Source organism: Liolophura sinensis, chromosome 3, assembly GCF_032854445.1.
Source record: "Liolophura sinensis isolate JHLJ2023 chromosome 3, CUHK_Ljap_v2, whole genome shotgun sequence".
Lineage (NCBI taxonomy): Eukaryota > Metazoa > Mollusca > Polyplacophora > Chitonida > Chitonidae > Liolophura > Liolophura sinensis.
Window position 1 is genome coordinate 6148629 of NC_088297.1, and position 22652 is coordinate 6171280.

Consider the following 22652-nt stretch of genomic DNA (forward strand, 5'->3'; position numbering starts at 1 on the left):
TTGACCCATCAGCAAGAGGCCACAGTGAAACTGTTAAATGTCTCAAATATTTAGGTGAGAGCTTGAGACCTTTCCTTACAGATGAAGAACAATCTAGTGTGTCACTTGAAGCTCATAGATTCCAGGTACAATGTAGACTTGAGCCTAACAAGTCTAATTGACAGAAGTGTCCACGACGTTGATCAGTGGTGGGCAGCCTTGGACGAAGCGAATAAGTATCCAGCCCTTTGTAAACTTGCCAAAACAGCATTAACATGTTTCCATGGACCCATGGTGGAATCATCTTTCAACCTTATGGGTGACATAATTGATCCCCGGTCATCAAGAATGAATGTTAACACATTTAATGCATTCCAAACTGTAAAGTATGCACTTAAGGCCAGGAACACCACTGCCATCAAACTTTTTGCCAAGACAGATGTGAAACACACCAAAGTGGACAAATCATTGTGTATCAACATGAGGGCAGCAGCCGAGGAACAGAAGAGGCTGTGGGAGGAACAGAAGACATTAAAACAGAACAGACTAAAAAACATCAAATCTGCTGAAAAGGTGGTCCCTCCCAGTACAGTTGTTAGAAAAGGGATAAAGAGTTTGGAGAAGGTTGCTCAGCAACAGAAGAGGAAAGCCATTGAAAGATTAACTGCATTACAAGCCAAAAAAAGGAAAAAGTAGACACTGTTCCAAGAAGTATGTCAGAAATTACATGTGATGGGACATTACCGTTAATGAAATGCAGTGTTTTATTATGACATACATGTATTCAACATGGCTGAATACTTTATTTTCTGTTGTGTGGCAGGTAAAAATACACTTTTATCCTTTATTTTTGTCGTTATTAATCTTGTATTAAATGCTCTCTAGTGCTTTCTCACTCCCCGAACCCCAAAGACCTGGTCCCGGCGGCTGGGGGCCACAGACCCCCTGCTGATGTTCAGCTGATTTCAGAATTAGCTGTTGCCATGCCTGGACTTAGGAGCCTCTTACCAATGGGGTCGCTGTGAGTTCAAGTCCAGCTCATGCTGGCTTCCTCTCCGGCTGTACGTTGGAAGATCTGCCAGCAACCTGCGGATGATTGTGGGTCCCGCCCCACCCACCACACCCACCACCACCCACCCCACCCACCACCACCCACCCTGGCTGTGCTCGGTTTCCTCTAGCAAGCTCGTCCCCGCTTCGGCGTCACGCAAACTCGTTCCCGCTCCGGCGCCACGCAAACTCGTTCCCGCTTCTGCGCCACGCAACAATAGAATTCGTTCACATCAGCCCCCATGCATTCAATAACTTATGTATAAATAGTACTTATCGATTATCGACAACCTATAAACTAACATGGTACACTATTCAGGTGCTGATTTCATTCATTTGCCTAGAACATTGGTTGAGTCTTTCCAACGTCACCGAAAAATGTTGACTCTTTCCAACGTCACTGAAAGATGTTGACTTTGTCTTTTTGCATGAATCTGGGATGAATTGTGGTCGACGTAGCTTAGTATCATGTAAATGCGGCTTAGCTGTATCGAAGTGTGGGCATGTAAGACTAAATTAGAACTTTGTGATAAACATCTACAATGTGTCTGAAATTTACAAAAGTCAGTGTTTATTTATTCATTCAATTATTTTTGGTTTTGTTTTTCAAACCATAAAAAGTTTCGGCGTAAGAATAGTAATAAAGTTATTAATTTGGTTGATGTCTTACGCCATACTCAAGGATATTTCACTTGTACGACGGCGGCCAGCATTATGGTGGGAGGAAATCGGACAGAGGCTGGTGTTTGTGTGTGTGGGGGTGGGGGGGAACCCACGACCATTCACAGCATGTACGCCGGGAGAAGAAGCCAGCATGTGCTGGACTTGAGCTCACAGCATCCACATTGGTGAGAGGCTCCTGAGTCATTTCACCGCGCCGTAGCGTGCTAACCCTATCAGCCACGGAGGACCCCATTAATCAAATCAATAAATGTATTTGGGGTGGATGCGGTAAAGATAAAGCAATGAAGCATGTGGACTACTTTGGAGTTAATATTTTAGATAGCTCAATAACCTAAACAGTGGGGTTTATATTATTATGGATGGAGAAAACCGGAGTATCTGGGATGAACAAAAATGCAGTCCTGTAGAAAGTTACCGATTAACTTTCCTACGTGTGAAGGACAGGCTTTCAGGCTATACTGGTGACCGAGACGTAATCTTCAGCAAATGTGTGTCCGCACAAATGCTGTAAAACCCGTGTGCCATCGACAACTATAACTGTCAACAGCCCCTAACGAATTAATCATACGAGTGCGGAAATCGACAAATTCCCTGTCCCGTCTGAGGCCGCGATTCTTCGTATACCAGCATGGATGGGAGTCCTGCTGCAGTCAAACCATTTATAGACGTATAGCACGGTCTGTTACATATACTGCGACTGAAAAATCCCGACCAGACGGCCCCAAGATTCCAATCCATCACATGCATCTAAGCCTTTTTTCTACTTTTTATCCTCGAAGAGAACTAAAATATTTTGCCAGACAACAACACAAAAGCGATGCAACGCAACTTTTCATGTACAAAATTAGCACTTTATTTCCACGTGACCGGAAGTATGGATTCAGACTGGATAGTGCAAGTCGGTAGCGTGAATCTTCGGATGTGAAATTTGTTACGTTGACGGGGGAAAATTTATTTCTTGTCTAGGCAAAGTATTCGGACACCAGATGGCGCTTTCCAGTTCAGAAGGGGAATTGCGTCAAAGTCAGATATACACTCCCATAATACTGCTTGATGATCACATGACCTGTGCATATTTCGGTTAAAGTTCTTCAAACGTTTTACAGATGTTTTAGTATCTTGATTGAGGCTTTGTCGGCAACCATTAAGCTCGTATGTACATAAACGTATATACAAACGTATGAATTTGCCACAAGAACCATTCGCATACAATGACGTTGAACCCAATGGGTATCAAGCAAATAGGGTCCAAGCTCTGTAGTGGTATGTTCATTCCCGCGCACATTTGTTACCGTCTTGCGCGCAAAGCGGTGACGTAGTGCACATATTTTGTCAGGTATCAATGGACCGTTCATCGCAGGCCCTTCGACTTCGCGCGGGAAATCTTTCAACGATACTGTACGAGCAGTAACGGCTTACTCATTGGGATCACATTTGTAAAAGATGTATTTGCAGTGAGAGCGATGCTGAGCTTTCGGTGATCTTAAGGGCATGCTATAGGCTATTCCACATGGTGCTTCTCTTTTACATCCCCTCCCCCCACTCCCGACACAGGCAACCGTTACAAGGAGGTTGGCCTCAACGCAGGTAACCGTTTACAAGGAGGTAGGCCTCAACGCAGGTAACCGTTACAAGGAGGTAGGCCTCAACGCAGATAACCGTTTACAGGGAGTTAGGCCTCAACACAGATATTCGTTTACAACGAGGTAGGCCTCAACACAGGTAACCTTTGACAAGGAGGTAGGCCTCAACACAGGTAACCCTTGACAAGGAGGTAGGCCTCAACACAGGTAACCGTTTACAGGGAGGTAGGCCTCAACACAGATATATGTTTACAAGGAGGTAGGCCTCAACACAGGTAGCCGTTGACAAGGAGGTAGGCCTCAACACAGGTAACCGTTTACAAGGAGGTAGGCCTCAACACAGGTAACCGTTTACAGGGAAGTAGGCCTCAACACAGATATTCGTTTACAAGAAGGTAGGCCTCAACACAGGTAACCGTTGACAAGGAGGTAGGCCTCAACACAGGTAACCGTTTACAAGGAGGTAGGCCTCAACACAGGTAACCGTTGACAAGGAGGTAGTTACAATTTTACAAAACTCATAATGTTGCCATACCTCAATCAACGTCGTAAGAGTACACTGCTTGAGTCGTTTTGTTGCTATTCTGAAGTTAAGGTGCTTTTAAGCATAGCCTATACTACAGGTATTAAACCCCAAATGTGGCCAAGTAGCAGTCACTTTAAGCATTTAACTGTAGATGAACAAAGTCATAAGTTGATTTTGCTGTCATACCGTAATCAAGGAGACCTGGAGTGTGTATCAATTGTTTTAAGTAGTAATGTTGCCATATCGTAGTCAAGACGATCCTAAGCCTAGATTTTGCTTGTTTTAGTGTTATGTTGTTGCAATACCGTAGTCAAGGAGACCTGGAGTGTGTATCGTTTGTTTTAAAGTAGTAATGTGGCCATATTGTAGTCAAGATAACCCTAAGCCTAGATCTTGCTTGTTGTAAAGTTATAATGTTGCAATACCGTAGTCAAGGAGCATGGAGTGTATATCGTTTGTTTTAAAGTCGTGATGTTGCCACACCGTAGTCAAGACGATCCTAAGCCTAGATCTTGCTTGTTTTAGAGTTATACTGTTGCCACACAGTAGTCAAGGTAGCCTTAAGAGTTTACCGTTGGGTTTGCAGCCATAACGTCCCCATACAATACTTGATATGATATTTTTTCGGTATAATATTGCTATTAAAGCCGTATTACCGTTATATATAGCTATGTAGAGAAGGCCTTCAGTCTATTCGGACTCCGTTTTGTGAACTGGAAGATTGCTGGAACGCCATTCAGTACCGGAGTCGTAACACCCCCCCCCCACTCACCCCACCACCCCCAGACAGGAAGTTTTCTAATTCTCAGTGCCTGTATTGGTGCAACAATTGACTGATTTGTATTCGACTGACGGACCGATGCGTTAGTACATCATGTTTGAATGTAAAGCTGTGTGGAACTTAGCAAATCAATTGGATGTTTGAGTGCAGTCGTTACTCATCATGGTTATATTTTAAATTCAATTTGATGTATTCTGTGTTCAGATTAATAAATGGTTGCTTCCGGTCAAAAGTGTAATTGCCTAATAAAATCGGTACAAAAGTGGTATAGATATAAAACAGACAATGTGTACTTTAAAAGAGGGCCAAAACATTCCAAAATCTTGATGGCCATCTTGGAAAGTGGAGAGAAAAAAATCAAGATGGCGTCGAATAGCCACACTTCTGGCTACCTTTCGCCTTGGAGTTTTGGTGCCTTATTCGGAGTTCATTTTCCAGAACGGGCAGACGAGATATGAGAGTGTCGAACCGCACAAGCATGTCCCCTGTCCTCACGGGCGGCTTTTTGTTTGGCTTGGTCAACTCAAATCCGTACACCTACAACAAAATATTTATGGATGTATGTCTTCATTTCATGGGGGTAGCAGGAGATTTTCCCCCCACAAAGGCTGGCGCTAGCATGACATATGACTTGCACGTCACAAATCTTTTGTTGCGAGACGCGAAACATGTTGCAAGCTGCGTTTTCGTCTGTGACGTATTTGATCTACCTACTGTGACGTCAGGCTGTTGACTCTGCAGGGGAGTGTCCCCTCAAATGACGTAATACGTCCCACTTTGGACTTATTCCAGTACCCCATTAGTGCCCTACTAAAGTGTTTTTCTCACACGATGGCACTGGCTAGTAGAGAAAACTGGAGTTCTGAGTAATCTTGTACCCTGCATCAGCGTCAACGGACATACGACTGAACATCTTCGTTCCAAAGGACCAACGAAAGTCACATTCTGTATACAGAATAAACACATGAAGCGAAGACACACAAGGCTCATCGAAGAGGTTTCACCCTACATGTTTACGCCACATTCGTCGAGATCAGATCATAGGGAAGGAGGAATCTGTGTGACGTATGGCTGCTTCCGAAATCGCATCTCACGACTTTAAACAGCAGCCTGGTTTGCGAGAGATGGATTCGAGCTTGCGACCTCACTAACCATGGACAGATGGCCTCCGGTAAAACTAAGTTGAAGGGTTTGGTTTATCCAGATAGTATCAGCATCACCTGGCATACCTTTGATTCAGACGTACTTATACTGAGGTCTAAATATACGTTTGGAGCACGAACTCAGGAAGCCGTGTTTAGAGAACTGTCGCACTTACCATGGTGAAGTATCTGAGGCCAGGGGGCCAGTTTCAGGAAGCTCACTTAGCTAAGTTTGCCCTTGAATAACATTATGACGTAGGTTATAGAGATATAAAGTGCACTCAGTTAAGGACTACTTAGCACTAAGTATGCTTCATGAAACCGATCCCAGTTTCATGAAGCTCATTTAGCTAAGTCCTACCTTAACGTCCATGATGACGGATGTTGTAGAGATAAGAGTGAGTGCTTGGGTTTTAACGCCGTACTTCACATTTTTTCAGTCATATGACGACGAGAGAGTCATTAGAGTGCATGTATGTGCCTTCTTGTTGCAAGACGCATTTCCTCTGCTCTTTTATCTAGTGCTGTTATCACTGTAACGCCCTATCAGAGCCAGTTTACTGATACGTGTCAATCAGCTGACCGCCAAGCGACGGCGCTACAACTTCTTCTTTAAGATCTTAGGTGTGACCCGACCCAGGACTGACCCTGGATCTACTGCCCCGAAACGGTGAGGTTATATGTGGTCATAGAAGTTACGCCAGGCGCACACTTAAGGTGAGGTTATACGTGGTCATAGAAGTTACGCCAGGCGCACACTTAAGGTGAGGTTATACGTGGTCGCGGAAGTTACGCCAGGCGCACACTTACGGTGAGGTTATATGTGATCATAGAAGTTACGCCAGGCGCACACTTACGGTGAGGTTATATGTGGTCACGGAAGTTACGCCAGGCGCACACTTACGGTGAGGTTATACGTGGTCATAGAAGTTACGCCAGGCGCACACTTACGGTGAGGTTATAGGTGGTCACGGAAGTTACGCCAGGCGCACACCTACGGTGAGGTTATATGTGGTCATAGAAGTTACGCCAGGCGCACACTTACGGTGAGGTTATATGTGGTCATAGAAGTTACGCCAGGCGCACACTTACGGTGAGGTTATAGGTTATTACGGAAGTTACGCCAGGCGCACACCTACGGTGAGGTTATATGTAGTCACCAAAGTTACGCCAGGCGCACACTTACGGTGAGGTTATAGGTGGTCATAGAAGTTACGCCAGGCGCACACTTACGGTGAGGTTATAGGTGGTCACGGAAGTTACGCCAGGCGCACACTTACGGTGAGGTTATATGTGGTCACGGAAGTTACGCCAGGCGCACACTTATGGTGAGGTTATACGTGGTCATAGAAGTTACGCCAGGCGCACACTTACGGTGAGGTTATAGGTGGTCACGGAAGTTACGCCAGGCGCACACTTACGGTGAGGTTATATGTGGTCACGGAGGTTACGCCAGGCGCACACTTACGGTGAGGTTATATGTGGTCACGGAAGTTACGCCAGGCGCACACTTATGGTGAGGTTATACGTAGTCATAGAAGTTACGCCAGGCGCACACTTACGGTGAGGTTATAGGTGGTCACGGAAGTTACGCCAGGCGCACACCTACGGTGAGGTTATATGTGGTCACCAAAGTTACGCCAGGCGCACACTTACGGTGAGGTTATATGTGGTCATAGAAGTTACGCCAGGCGCACACTTACGGTGAGGTTATAGGTGGTCACGGAAGTTACGCCAGGCGCACACTTACGGTGAGGTTATATGTGGTCACGGAGGTTACGCCAGGCGCACACTTACGGTGAGGTTATATGTGGTAACGGAAGTTACGCCAGGCGCAATTTGCTACTTCTTTATAGAATGAAGCATACTTTGTGTTCTGTACCGATTAGCTAAGAGCACTTCATATATCTACAACACACGTTGGTATGGTAGTTAATTATGGCATTATGGTCGGAGGAAACTGGGCAGAGCCCCAGGAGGAACCCACGACCATGTCAGAAGGTTGATACCAGACCTTCTCATGTACTGTGGGAGAGAAAGCCAGTACGAGCTGGAGCTGCACTCACAGCGACCGCATTGGTGGGAGGCTCATGGGTCACTGTGTCGTACAGGCATGTTTACCCCGTAAATTAAGTGAGTTTTGTAAAACAGGCCACAGGCTTCAAGTTGAACACCATTCTTGGATTATTTGTATCAGTAGAAATTACGTAGCAACATATATGTTTCAACCGTACCTGTTCCCAACTGCACATCGTCCGGTGCAGCGCACGATGGGACCGCAGCAAGGATCGTGCAAGACGACAGTTCGGCCGACAGAGGCTGAACACACGCGTCGCGTCGACCAGTGTGACGTACTTATAGCCGTTCATGGCGACATAGGGCAATGCTAAATCCTCGTACAGCGCTAGGCCTCGGTTGCTGACTGTTTGATCAGGGTCGAATTGGGGCTGGAAGCTGAAACCAGACAAATGTGATTCACAGACTGGGATCAACATAACATGGTCTAATCACAATGATCAGTTTGGGGACGGAATGATTTGAGCGGCTAACTCAAAGAGTACAAAATCGCAGTAGAACGCATGGTTTTTTTCTGTGACTATATACCTTTGTGTTTAAGCACATATATTGGGCGGGCATAAAAAAATGGGCCGTACTTTGATCCTGCATTGCTCCATTATCCTTTCTTCAAACCCTTTCAAACTTTAGACATTCAAATGGCATGATTTTGGTAATATACTGACCAATTTTCAAGGTCATAGCATGAGTAGTTTGTACACAGTGCTAAAATGAAAACGTAGCCTCAAGACATGCATGTTCCGGTAACCCACACTGCATCACCTGTTAGGTGTCATGATTAGAGTGTGCGCTGCACCTGTGTGACACGCATCAAGGACTGCTGGGAATAAAATTGCTCTTAAGGAGATTCGGGACTCACGGAAAAAAGGTTTGCGCGCCGTGTAGCGAGAAGATGGATGGCCAATTTATCACCTTTTCAAGTAAAACAAGGTTAAACATCATTTTGAAATGTCCGGATCATGCGTTTTTGACTCTGGTTTGATTGTATGTCATGATTGTATGTCATGATTGTTACGTTGCAGTTGAACGGGAACTTACAAAAGTTGATTGATGAATACTTCAATGCATTGATCTGTCGGGCGAAATGGCGCCTTGTTGAAGTGTAACGTGTTACCATAAATGTGGTCAAAATCCTAATATCCTCATATATGGCAGAATTTAATCCCCAGAGTTTTTAATCAGACTGATTACACCTATACTGATACTGATCTGTTTGTTATCACATCGCAGAAGAAGTTTTAATTATTTTTTTTTTAATTTTCCGAATGCCGTACCTAATAAATTTATCTTACACAATGGCGGCCAAGGTTTTTGAAAGTGAGACACCCAAGTGTGCTTCATCAGGTACATGACATGAATCCTTACCTGAAGCCGCGCAGCGAAACCAGCGATTGATGCAGCGAGATCAACATTTTTGCGAAATGAGCCAGCGAAGTCGACTGGTTGGTGCTTACCTGTATTGAACTTTTGGCTCTGGATTAACATTCTTCTTTTCAAAACTCTCGCTACTTTGCTGTTTCTTCTTGCAGGCATTTGCGTTTTCCACCTTAGCGGTCGAGTACGTCTTTGATGTGACATCTGAAGGTTCTTGCTTTACTCCGACCACAGGTGTGCAAGAAGTGGCAGCGACACCCAGTTGTGTGCCAGGTGTACGTCCACAGCCTCCGCTCTCAGAGGTGTTTCTTGGCGTTGTCTTCGTCTTCTTCTGGATGGCTTCCAGAAGCTTCTGCTGCTGTTGGACGATAGAATAGGACTTTATCATCTCCGTCCTGTCCACGGGCACTTTAAATGTCGACTCACCGTGCAAGTCTCCGTGAATAAACTTCTTATCCTCCTGCCCATCAATCTCGTTTCCAGTTCCTGGCTCTTGTTTCACTTCCCATGCAGTCAGGACCGTGTCACAACAGCCACTCTTGGTGACAGTTTTCGTCTTGCGTCTTGCTTTTCTTGGAAATCGTTTCCCTTTGGTGGCGACCTGGTCCGAACTTTTCGTCCCCACCGTAGCTTTACTGCCTTCCCCGCTTTCACTCTTGCCCGAAGAAGCCCTCGTCTTCCTGAGCTGAGGCACTTTGGAGTCCGACTGAACATGTTTGCGCCCAAGACTGACTCTCTTCGAAATCAGCTCCTGTTGTTTTGTGGGGCTTCCGGTATAAATGCGAGCGATGCTTTCAGCTCTGTGGGCAGATGAGAATATAAGGTTTTCGGCTTTAACTGCTCTCTCCACAACCACCTTACTCGATGAATGGAGTAGAGAAACACGCGTGGATGTATCTTCCGATTTGGTCAGATCTTCGGAATCCTTGGTGTTGATCTGCAACGGAAACTTTTCCGGATGGCTTGGCCCCACATTCGCAGGGGAACTGTTGGCTAGGTCAGGAGGTTCTACCTTCACTTTAACCGCATTGATGTCCTTTTCACCCGCCACTGATTCATCTTTGTTGGTTGTGGTGTAAGTCTCGGCAACATTCGTTTTGCTAGATCTTGCCTTGGACTTGAAGTCTCCTCCTGGCTCGGGAGGCCTGGGTTTGCTCTCGGATGATTTTGGTGGTGCTGTTTTTACTGTCGCTTTAGTCTTGCTCTCCTCCTTACATTTTAGAATCGACCTTTTAGGCTTGGGTTTAAGGCAGTCTTCATCAGCAGTTATATTTTCTGTTCGTTCCTCTTTCGGATACACTCCCGGGATATGCCAGCTTACGGTTTTCGATGGCATTTTTTTCCCTTTCGTCTTCAAACACTGTTTCAGAGGTTGAGAACTTGCTTTACAAGGTTTAAAATATGTGTTCAACTCTGGAACCTCGTCTTCTTCCGCCCAGAGAGTTAAGCCCTGGAAATGATTCTTACGGACGGGCGCGTCACTCTCATCGATCATTTCATGGCGTTCCCTTAAACTTGGGTTTCTTGGACGAGGCGTGTTGACTTTGCTATCATTGGTCGTTTTCTTAGGGCTTTCCTCGTTGCGCAAGTCGTTGTTAACCACTGAGGCCAAAGAATCACTTTGGTCACTACTTTGTTCGGGCGACAAACTCGTCTTCTCTTTCGAGTCTCCCACCAGATCGTCATACTGCGGAGGAGTCTCCAGTTTGGAACTGCCCCCATTTACACTGACCACATCGCTTCTGTCGTCCTCGACCTGGATACGTCTGTGAACGTATTTTTCATAGGACTTGTTGTTAATCAGTTCAGCAGATATCTGGTTAACAGTTTTTTGTGTCTCGCCGCTGTCTTTATAGCTAGCAAGTGTCATTTTCTCGCTCGCTTTGCTAACGTGCTCTTTTAGTCTGCTGGCATTCTTCGCCGCATACCTCGCGTATCTTCTAATCCCTCTCTGATCTGCTGGTTTTCCTCCATGCAGAGCTTCCGCCGACAAATTTGATTCATCCTGACAAAGGTTATACGTTCCTGCCCAACGTCCGTCGGCCGTCCAGACTTCACTGTCATTTTTCCCGGGTACCCTCTTACAGTTGTACTTTCTTCCCTTCATCGGTTCACTTGTTCTCACTACTATCCTTTGTCCAGGAGACAGGACAGCATGGGAAGCATCGGCACCATACAGCCTCGTTGGGTCGTGTTCCCCAATATCACCTTCAGTCTCTCTCTCGCACTGAATCTCGCACCGGTGTCCCACGATGCACGGCAGTTTTGACTGCGGTTCTGTAGCACTGCCGGGCCTGACTTTACCGTTACACTCGCACTTTGAAACTGGATACTCTTCTTTTGAAGAATGAACGTTCGTCGTCGTCGTCAATGGACCATTGCCACAATAAACTTCATCATAGTCTTTCAGTTCTGGGAAGGGAAGATGGGGCTCCTCCAGTAGTTGAGTGGTCCAGTCGGCGCTCGGGTACCAGCAGTCCGAGTCGGCTTCACCACTGTCCGTGTTCTTCAGCAACTGACCCTTTTCAAGAGGAATAGTGTCAATCGGTTTTGCCCAAGTATGGGCATTGCTTTTGATTCTGTGCGTGTTACGTTTCTTTACTAGCTGACAGGGTTCTCCCAAGACCTTTCCAAAATTGGCTTTGTCAGCAATAGACACACCGTCCTTTGAATCTATTGGCTGGAAGTGTTAATCAAAATGATAAGAAATCATAATACACATGTTATATTATTTTTTTCTTTTAATTCTCTTACTGTATTCACTCATTCAATTCAAGTCATATTAATTCCATTTTCTCAGTGAATATCGAATGAAAATGAACACTTTTCATCGGCACTTCAATATTTTTTGAAGACACTTATAAACCGGAAAGCTCATGCTGGCTTTCTCTCGTGGGAAGGCCTTTCAGCAACCTGCGGATGGTCGTGGGTTTCACCGTGCTCTGCCCGGTTTCCTCCCACAATAATGCTGGCCACCGTCGTATAAGTGAAATATTTTTGAGTACAGCGTAAAACACCAATCAAATAAATAAATAAACAAATAAAATGGAGGTAAGATGCCTTGGTATATCTGTTATGAATATAGCAATGCAGAAAGGACCGGGAGAAACCAAAGCTCTTCACCGTGTACCTAACAAACCTCTTTGACCCATAGCTGCTGTATTGAGAGCTTCAGAAACAACATGTTTATCATAACATAATCGCGGATAAATCCTCCTTTTTATCTCACTTCAGTAGCATACAAAGATTTCCTTAAACTTACGCCGTGGCTGTTGTGTTGGCCCATTCTATGAACAGACAAGGAGAGGTCGATTTCAAACGTTTGAATCATGTCACCGGGTAAAAGCTGCAGAAAGTCCCGCCACTGCATCAGCAAACATCGAGATGTGACGATTGTCCAGGTGGGAATGAGAGATGCTATGAGAAATAGTTAAGAAGGTCAGGTGGGAATTAGAGACGCCGTGAAGAATAGTGAAGGTAGGGTTCACATGGGAATTAGACACTGTGATAAATAGTGTAGCAAGAAGTGGGAATCAGAGATTCCGCGTGAAATAAGTACAACTGGGAATCAGAGACGATGCATTAAGCACTGTAACAAAATCAAATTTGACTCTGAGGTTAACTGACATATGCCCTACTTCATTGGTTACGTGCAACCATTTGCCAACTATCACACTATCGTCGCTCCTGTGGTTTATATACTAGCATCATACACGATTTGAATGCTGATTTCACTCACTCGCCCGAAGATTCCTTGCATTTTTTCCAACATCACTGAAAACTGTTGACTGAATCTTTTTCCATGATTTCGTTCTAATTTCGTACTTTATATAATTCCTTGGTTTTTTGCTGGTTTGTGTTAAACGCCATTTTGGGGGGCCTCCGTGGATCAGTTGGTTAGCATACCAGCACGGCGCAATGACCCAGGAACTCTCTGAGTTCAAGTCCAGTTCCTGCTGGCTTCCTCTCCGGCCGTAAGTGGGAAGGTCTGTCAGCAACCTGCGGGTGATCGTGGGTTTTCCGCGGGCTCTGCCCGGTTTCCCCCCAACATAATTTTGGCCGCCGTCGTATAAGTGAAATATTCTTGAGTACGGCGTAAAATACCAATGAAATAAAGGTATAAGTATACGAAGGTCTGTTTCGACGCATAGATCCCATTCCCCAACACCCACGCCCACCGACGGCAAACAAACACACACACCCAAAAAGAAAACAGTTCATGTTCATGAAGAGTTCATGTTCACTACTTCCAAACTTACCTTTTTCGCTCATGAAAAACAGCCATCGTGTCAGGTCGCGTCCTTCTTGTCGAGTGCAGAGGCGGGCATACCCTTTACCCCCGGGCGTTTTGCAGGTTCGTCCAACAATGAAGTCCCTGTACACCGCGACGAGTTTGCCGGTCACGTGTGGGGTCAGGCACATGCTCTGCAAGAGGTAGACTGGCACAAGCCATTTGTTGAGATCTTGTCCAACTTTGTAGGGGTCTTCTCCCGGCAAGACGATGGGCAGAAGGCGACTGTTGTTGACCCTGAGTGCCACCACCTGTCCGCTATTGTGCGTATTTTGCTGCCAAGGAATCTTCTGTGACGATGCTGAGGACGAGCAGTGAAATAAATCATCTTCTTGGACGTTTGTTTCCGGCAAAGTCTTTTGTACTATGGCGCTGAATGGTCTTTGTTCCGTCGATTGTTCGCCGTTATCGTTTTGCGCCACCGCCGATAAAACGTTGGGTTGTAGCATTCTCTTCGATGGTGAGACTTCGTGCCAAGATTTGGTGCTTCTGGCGTCTTCAGTTTTTTTCTTGGAAAGCGTACTCCACATCTGATTCGCTTGTTCATCTAGGAACTCAACGATATTGGAATTGCTGTCTTTCTCAAACTTAATCTTTTGGTCCTCTGGGGGTTTCGAGTCTTCGATGTCTATAGCTTGTTCGTCGTTCTGAAAGTCCATTACTCCGTCCCACGGGGAATTAGCCCGAGCTTGCTGTGAAAACGTTGACAACGTTCGTGACGTTACTTGTCGCTGAAAAACTTTTTTCTCAGGATTTCGGTACGAGCATTTCGAAATCGCCAGTCCCGGATTACAGCTCGAGTGCATCTCTTCTACCAGGTTCCACAGAACGGCTTTATTGGACAGCACAGCGTCGATATCTACTAAAATTGTCCCAAATGAAACCACTTTGAAGAGATCTCCAAACCGGAGCTGCTCACGCTGGGAACAAGGGTGAATATGGCGGATCATTTTGGGATAGCCCATGGCGTATTTCAAAGCCAACAAGACGATTTCGCACGAAGGATCATCACACAAGGGAAAGAAATACTCGTTGACGTCCGTCCATGGAACCATGTTGCACCCGTCAGTCCGAATCATGACAAACTTTCTCGCCGAAATCGTCGCCCATCTGAAAGCGTGTTTCCTCAGGAGAGCGATCGACTGTCTGCGGCGCACCGTTTTCAGGAATCCCGGAACAAGCTTACTGCCATCAGACGCATGCGCGGGGAGGTACTTTTTGAAAACGCTGGCGCAGGACACTTCTTGAGAGGTTGTCTTCCTAGGGATAAAGACCTTTCGCTGTGTACCCCGCGACGTGCTTCTGGGGGTTTTGCCCTCGTCCTCGATGAACAGAGGATGGTGTGTAAGCTCAAACTGCATGCTTTCGACGTCGGGCTCATGTGGATGAGGATACAACTGCTGTACACCAGATGTCGACGCCATCCATGACCTTACCTTCTCCGCGGAGCTCATAGCGGCATGTGGGCTACCTTCGCACAAAGCCATCTTCAATAGTTTTTTTTACCCAAAGACATAAATTCTCAGCCGCACCGAATTTGCTCTAGCGCCCCATCAGAGATTTGTTATGGATTTCTCACGTTGTTAGATAAGCAACACGCCCGTATGACGTTAGATATACTCCCTGGTAGTTCCAAAGCAATAAAATGGTATCAGGTGGAATTTTTACTATGGCATCTTCTGATTCCCTCTACTGTATAGTTTGAATCGCAAAGTGTTCACGGTGAGCTGAAAGAATGACCAAGCTTTTGTATTTCCTTCGCTCTTCAGCAACCAAGTCTCTTTAGGTATAGGGGTAACCCAGGCGAAGGCCCCTGTGATAAAAACGAAAGGTTGAAAACAGCCATAAGACAATGTGGCAAATACAGTACTAGTATATACTTGGGTGTGGGGAACTGAGAACATTAGGCAACGCACATTATCTGCTTGCGTTTGAAATTGTACGTAAATTCCCCCATGAATTTTTATATATTTCCACAGAACTGTGGTAATAATAAAAGACATATCCTATGGGCTGAATTGAGACTACAAATACAGCTAGACCTTTTGACAAAGTACGGATCTAAGCATCAAAACAGACATTTGTATACCAGCCGTCAACCAAAATAGGTATTCTGGGTCAATAATCGCAAGGCTAATTGCAAAAATAGCCTTCAGCACAAACCACCAAATCGGGAAGAGAGCATACAAATGTCCACTAGGTTGAATGCCTGTTTCGATGCTTCAGTGATGAAGGGAAAATGCAAGGAAATGGGGAACACGCAAAACTCCTTCCCGTCTGTATCAAGACGGTCCAGAGCTGTGAACTCTTTCGTTTTTTCCTTTATTACGTCACAATTATCGGTGTACGTGGGCTCATAAAACATATGAAGTACACACACACACACTGCAGCGTCACAGAAGAAACGATGCATTCTACATCAGGATTTAAATCAGGATTCAAATCTTGTGCCATGGCAGTTCATAAGATGCCATCAATCAACCCACCCTTTGCAATCCAACAGCTTTGAAGAACCCGTCATTCTACTTAAAAATACGCCATATGACATCACATATATGTGCTTTGACATCAAGACAGGAATATTTTCACACGATACATGTAAAATGCGTGGATATGGACAATACACGCGATGTCCTACCGCCTTTCCGCCTTTTCATTTTAATCTCTCTGAAAACATTTGTGATGTCATGACGTCACAGGAAGATTGATTTATGGAAACCCGGCAACGCCGGGCAGCATTTGACTGACGTAAAATTTTCTATCCAGGTTCATCATGATGACGTCACATTAAAGACAGCACTACGTGACAGTAGGCACTGATACATTCTAACACTGCAGAATTGCGATTCAATCACTTTTTGAAGTAACAATGGCTTGAGGTACTATAGAGCCACCTCTCAAACTTAAAAACAATGTCGCCTCACCACTGTGACCAACGTACAGGTATGAGATATCCGGTTATGATGATTGATCACAAATACGTTTGCTTGATTGACAGCTCGGAATGGTGCGTTTGGGGAAGTATTTGCTCATTTCCATATTCGAAGAACTAAATTTCCCTCTGTGTTTGAGATATCAAACAATCTGCTTCGTTACGGTTTTTTTATTTTCTTTTTTTCAATTCATACCTCGATGAACTTTATCATTTAGGCCACGCCCCCACCCCACTCCAAGGGCTACTTTTGCTAAAAATAAAGCATTACTTTTCATGAAATACAGACGGAGTTTCCGTGCGAGAAGGGAAAGTGGTATATTATAGATTTGGAAAATATTTTAGGCATTCATTTGAATTATAAACTGTAAAAATATTACGTAAAGCTCAACCCAAAAGGAAAGATGGCGTACTTCATCCGTATCGGTACTCCATAAAACTGAAGAAACACATTTTCAGTCAATTTTCAAACTGATACATGTAGCTACAGTAAAAGTCGTTACTTATCAACTGTAAGTAGGTCTAAGTAGTTCTGCAATTACAAAACGCCAGGACCCGAATTCTGACTTGAGTCAAACTGTAAAATCTCACAAAAATGCCTAGTTTTTGTCACATTTGTTACAATTTTAATAAGACCCTAAAATAAGTTAAAATAAGCAATCACTTTGGCCTAAACGACGGCTGTCAGCTTTATTTAGAATTCATATGTCATACTAATTTTGTGACCGGTAGTTGGAGCCTACATAATTCTATTTTAACATGAATGTGAGCAGAAATGTAACGCTTATGAAAAGTGTATTAGTACCTTCAGATCTATAAACTATCGATCATAACTGTATACTTACTGTATACCCAGTAGAGCATCCATGCAGGGGCTCGTTTTAAAAATTGGATGTAACTTATGTTAAACCTAACAGCCACGAATTAAGACACATACTGTAGAGGTATAGCCTAGTTATAGGTAGTGGTGTTTGACATATAGCGCTACAATCTCTTCGTAAAACGAGTTCCAGCACTATCTGTAGGGAAATTATTAAAAAATTGATCAATAAATGCGATCCAACATAAAGCGTTAATCATTCACATATACATTAACATGGCCATCTTTTCAAGCCTAAGTATACGTGTTTACTGACGTCTTTGTGTAAAATATAGTATTTATCCGGTAGACCTTTCTTTTTTTAAATTTTTTTTATTTTAGCACATGTATTCTTTTGAGTTATGACGGTTCACACCGGAGGTAATAAGCCTAACTGATATGCTGCGTTACTGTTGCGATACTGACGTGTAGCCCATGTAAATGGATACGTGTATATTCCCATTGAAATATACTGGTTGAAATGCTATAAACGAATCCTGTTTAAATGCAAATCATCATTCTAACAATTAACTTATTAAATTGTCAACATACGTGTCCGCAAAACTATCAATAAACTATTTAATAACGGGTATGCCGCCGCAAGATGTGGTCGTGCAAGAACTGTGTTCATGACAATCAGTCATCCCATACTACATTTCTTTACAGTCCTTTTTCTGTGAATTATTAATCCTTAAATTAAAGAAAAAAGGTTTTACTTGCCTTCTGTTGGAAACTTCAGCGCCCCAGCATTTCAATGCCAACGGCCTCCGTCGGACATGTTTACGTTTTGAGATTTGACCGTTGGTCGTGTTCGCGAACGTCATTGTATCATACTGCCGGGAAACCCACGTGCTGCATTGTTTACATCGGTAGGCGGTAAATAAGAAGTAAGCAATGATTAGTGTAAATAGATTTTATTTACTGGTATTATCTGAAGCAAGTGAAGTGCAGGTAAAATGTTTGTAATTTTTTTTATTTTCTTTTTATTTGTCAGACAACATGTGTCACGTGATTACAGCAGACACAAGATGGCGTGCTGACGCAAAATTTATCCGACCTTGTTTTCACTTGATTGCGATAAAATTACGATCGTAGCCTCCTTATGTCGTAGTCTCTTTGTCATCCAAGCGTCCTGTAATGTTTCTGGTAAGTCTGAAACGTGAAAAGGCTGTGACATGTAGTGCATTTGTTGGTAAATACTGAAATCAATTCTGCATAGCTGGGCGGCCCACCACGCTTCGTCTGCATGGTTGTGATACTCAGATTTCCTCGTCCCATTTCAGTTAAACATCCGACTATCCCTTTCCGTTTCTCCATGATAAGAAGGGTTAGCAGTAACATCATGTTATTTACGCTTAGATGCGTTCCTCGTGCTGTTAGTTTTACCAGAAATTGGTAACTTCTGACATCTGATATGACGAAAAGCCTGATGACATTATTGAGTGACGGAAACTGAACCTACAGTTATGCGATTGCCTAAATAGGTCAGACTAAGTTGGGTTTTTTTTTCAGTTGAGTTTTTATCAGTTTATACCGTGTTTTCTTTGATAAGATGCACTGGAAATCACCGCTTCTGTATCGCCAAGCGCATGATTTTGATTTGATAAAATTTTGAGCTTGTACGTAACATCAGCATAACAGAATATAGGCCTGCACGAATTGTGTTCAAGGTTGTGACTGTCACCATCAGCTCGTACTGTGTAACGTGGGGATTTTGGTCAGTTAGCCGCCAAAGACTTGTGGTTTAGTCTGGGCACTCCATCTTCCCTTCCCATGACATAATGATTGAAATATTCTTGACTATTGCATTAAGCCGCTGTCCTCTACATGAAATTAAAAAATGTGGCAAAAAATTAAATGATATGAAGTATAAATGGTTATACATGTGTGAATTTTAAATGCATGGATTTGCTTGATGCATTGTTTGGATTTGTTTCCTCAGTATACAGACCTTCATAAAAGGACATGTCTGAAGAGGTTGCCATTTCTGAGGTGTCGTCAAATGGCGCGTCTATAAGTTCTCCATCTCAACCAGCACAAAGCCATCGTGACTCTGGCATCAGCCATACCTCCTTAGCAGAAGAAGCTCAAAGACGAACTCAAGCTGCGTCCGTCAACTCCACCTCTGATTCTCCTCTCCTTCCCACTATCCCCTCAGTGGCTCCCCCTGTGGACGATATATCCTGGGACTTGGGACACTATGAAACAGGGGTGGTGAGTGGTTTCTTTCTGATCTTGAACCTAAATCCTTATCATCAAGTGTATTTTTTATATTGCGGTGGATTACAACATTGATGTTTTGAAACAAGAAATTATATCCCTATCATTTTAATAAAGTTTTTGTTTTAACCTGTAGTACTGAAAAGGGCCCACCATGTGTGGCATTTAAAGTTTATTCGACACAGATATTGTTCTTGTCTCAATTAAGAATGCATCTTCATTTGATCAGGGGGCCTCCGTGGCTCAGTCAGTTAGCGCGCTAGCGCAGCGTAATGACCCAGGAGCCTCTCACAAATGCGGTCGCTGTGAGTTCAAGTCCAGCTCATGCTGGCTTCCTCTCCGGCCGTAAGTGGGAAGGTCTGCCAGCAACCTGCGGATGGTCATGGGTTTCCCCCAGGCTGTGCCCGGTTTCCACCCACCATAATGCTGGCCGCCGTCGTATAAGTGAAATATTCTTGAGTACGGCGTAAAACACCAATCAAAAAAAAAAAAAAAATCATTTGATCAGGGCCCTGGGGGTCTCCGTGGCTCAGTTGGTTAGCGTGTTAGTGCAGTGTAATGACCAAGGAGTCTCTCACCAATGCAGTCGCTATGAGTTCAAGTCCAGCTCATGCTGGCTTCCTCTCCGGTCGTATGTGGGAAGGTCTTCCAGCAACCTGCGGATGGTCGTGGGTTTCCCCTGGGCTCTGCCTGGTTTCCACCCACCATAATGCTGGCCGCCATCTTACAAGTGAAATATTCTTGAGTACGGCGTAAAACACCAATCAAATAAATAAATAAATAAATAAATTATCTGGGCCCTAGCACAGTGCAGTGGTGTACTGCAGGCACTCCTGTTACCTCCACCAATAAAACTGGTTTCTGTCTGGTCAATCTGTATTATAAGGGTAAAATTCTTCAGTACAGTGTTAAACACCAGTGAAATAAATACTAGTTGGTAATGATCTGTCAGTCTGATAATGATGGTGAGTTGATAATGATTAGTTGACTGTTGTGGTACTGCAATTTTGTCAGCGTAGCTTAAGTCATACCCTGAGCCTCAGTGTTGGTGTCCAATAACAGGGAAAGTGTTAACAAAATATTACAGGTGGGTTCTTAAGAAGTACTCCGTGTAATGAGCTCAGGTTTTGCACACATGTAAAGCCATAACAACAACACCGGGGGAATGTACCATATTAATGACAGTAAATTGTATAAAATTCACGACTTATCTGTATTGTGTATTAGAATCAATGTTAAGGTAAATGTTAGGTGTGGTATCTCAAAAGTGTTGCATTTATTGAGCTGAAGTTTTATGTACGTCTAAAGCTTAATGACACGAGGAGGATGTTACATCACAGATACTCTGTTTGCATACCAATTATCGTAAATTACCAATTTAATTTTTGTAATTCACGCCTTCAGTACTTCATGTATTAACTAAGCTGGGGTTTTGCACCCATGTGTCTCCAAGAGGCAAGCTATTTGGTACCAAATCTGAGTTTATTTGCATCTTAATACTTATGTCTACATACTCTGCAGGACCAGTATTGTAGTTCCCTAAACAGAATTAAAACTGTTGTTTTACCTAACAGAAACCAAGACGGGATGTTCGATAGGATAGTTTTGAATTCAAACTCTTTTTTTTGGTAAAGGTATAAAACGTCGTACTGTATCATGTGACAAGTCAGAAATTATTTTTCATCCCAAGTACTATGAAAAAAAAAAAAATACACAGCCTGAGAAAATTGAGGAGCTGAATATTTGTGAAGTTCCTAAAGGAAAGAGTTGTGCCTGTGGAACACAGTAAGACAGGTGATGGGTTGATCAGTATCAGCAGAGGTTGCCTAGCATTTTTCAAGTGTCACAGTATACAGCAGAACTGTTGTTACCTTCAGTTGACAGGGTTGAACACGACACCAATTTTGTACCTGTTCTGATTTAGAAAAGAGGATGCTAAAGCAGGATTGGTTTTTACGTTTAATTACAAAAGAATTTGAACTCGAAACTCCCATTTAAAACAGATTACTAAAGCAGGAGCGATGAGACCTCAGTATTGAGAGATATCACCTATAGATAAATAAAAAACTCCATCTCTTTGTAGGCGAAGAATCTTCTCAACGACATTTCCGAGGAGCAAATGAGCAAACTGGATGAGGTTCTATCGTTAGATGAAGTGCAGGAATTCTTACAGCAGACAGGTAGTAATTCGTTCCCTTCTGAGATGTCCGAGGCCCCGCCTCCTGATACCGCCTCCGGTCTGTCAGCTGAGGACCAGGCGACGCCCCTTTCTGACGGTGACAAGTTGGCTGGTAACAGTATGTTAAGACCACACCTGACGCACCAATGTTGCTTTTAGCTGTTGTTGTTGTTGTTTGTTGCCCTTGGCTTACCTGTGACATCAGTTGAATTGTTGTGCTTTGTTTAACTAACTTTACTTCTGACTGAAACTCAAGAATGAAATTCACGTTAATAATCCTTCCAAACAATAGTACTATAGTCCATGTGAATTGGATTTCTTTGGGAAGCATTCGTAGCTTTATTGCTTCCTTTGACTAATAGAAAAAGATTTTTCCAACTTATGACGCTGTAGATGTATTACTTTGTCCTGTAGTGTGTTTAATTAGCTTTCCAGTGTCGTTGGTTTCTGTAGTGTCTTGTTTCTGTATCCCATTACCTCAGTGTATAAACCTATTAGTGGAAAAGTCTTGAGTATGACATAAGCGTACTTTTAATATCATATATATACCTATATGTCCGAAATTTGGCTTATCGAAGCTTGCAGCAGATATCAGCCAAGCTTGCAGCAGATATCATGCCACCTCTACCTCGCATCATAACAAACAACCTCTCAGTAAGATGTTGACCATTCTAAAGTTTATTTCAGACAATTTCAAACCATTGACAGAAAATATGCATTAAATAGAAGAGTAATTGAAGTCATGCTGCGAAAAAGTAGTTAAGCACAAAACCCTAATCTTTGTTTATTACTATTCGCGTATCTTACATTTGTGTAGGCATAAGCAGAGTACTGGGTAGCCTGTCTTACGTTTATATATGTGCGTGTACATCTACAGTGGTTGGTCGGGTTTCATGTCTGGTGTTCACAGGTTTGCCGAGATTTTGAAATGAGAGTTGGGGTCTGTATTGTCGAATAGTTAATGTGCTAACGCAGC

General features: G+C 43.7%; 1 protein-coding gene across 1 annotated transcript in view; it reads left to right on the top strand.

Moving 5' to 3' along the window:
• Positions 1 to 18292: 18292 nt before the first annotated feature.
• The window catches only part of LOC135464035 (myb-like protein X), a 34314-nt gene continuing 29954 nt past the window's right edge, over positions 18293 to 22652 (top strand). The window contains exons 1-3 of the mRNA XM_064741511.1: positions 18293 to 18423; positions 19220 to 19491; positions 21581 to 21788. Coding sequence (XP_064597581.1) covers positions 19243 to 19491; positions 21581 to 21788 — 457 coding nt within the window. The 5' untranslated portion in view covers positions 18293 to 18423; positions 19220 to 19242. The remainder of the gene's footprint in view (positions 18424 to 19219; positions 19492 to 21580; positions 21789 to 22652) is intronic.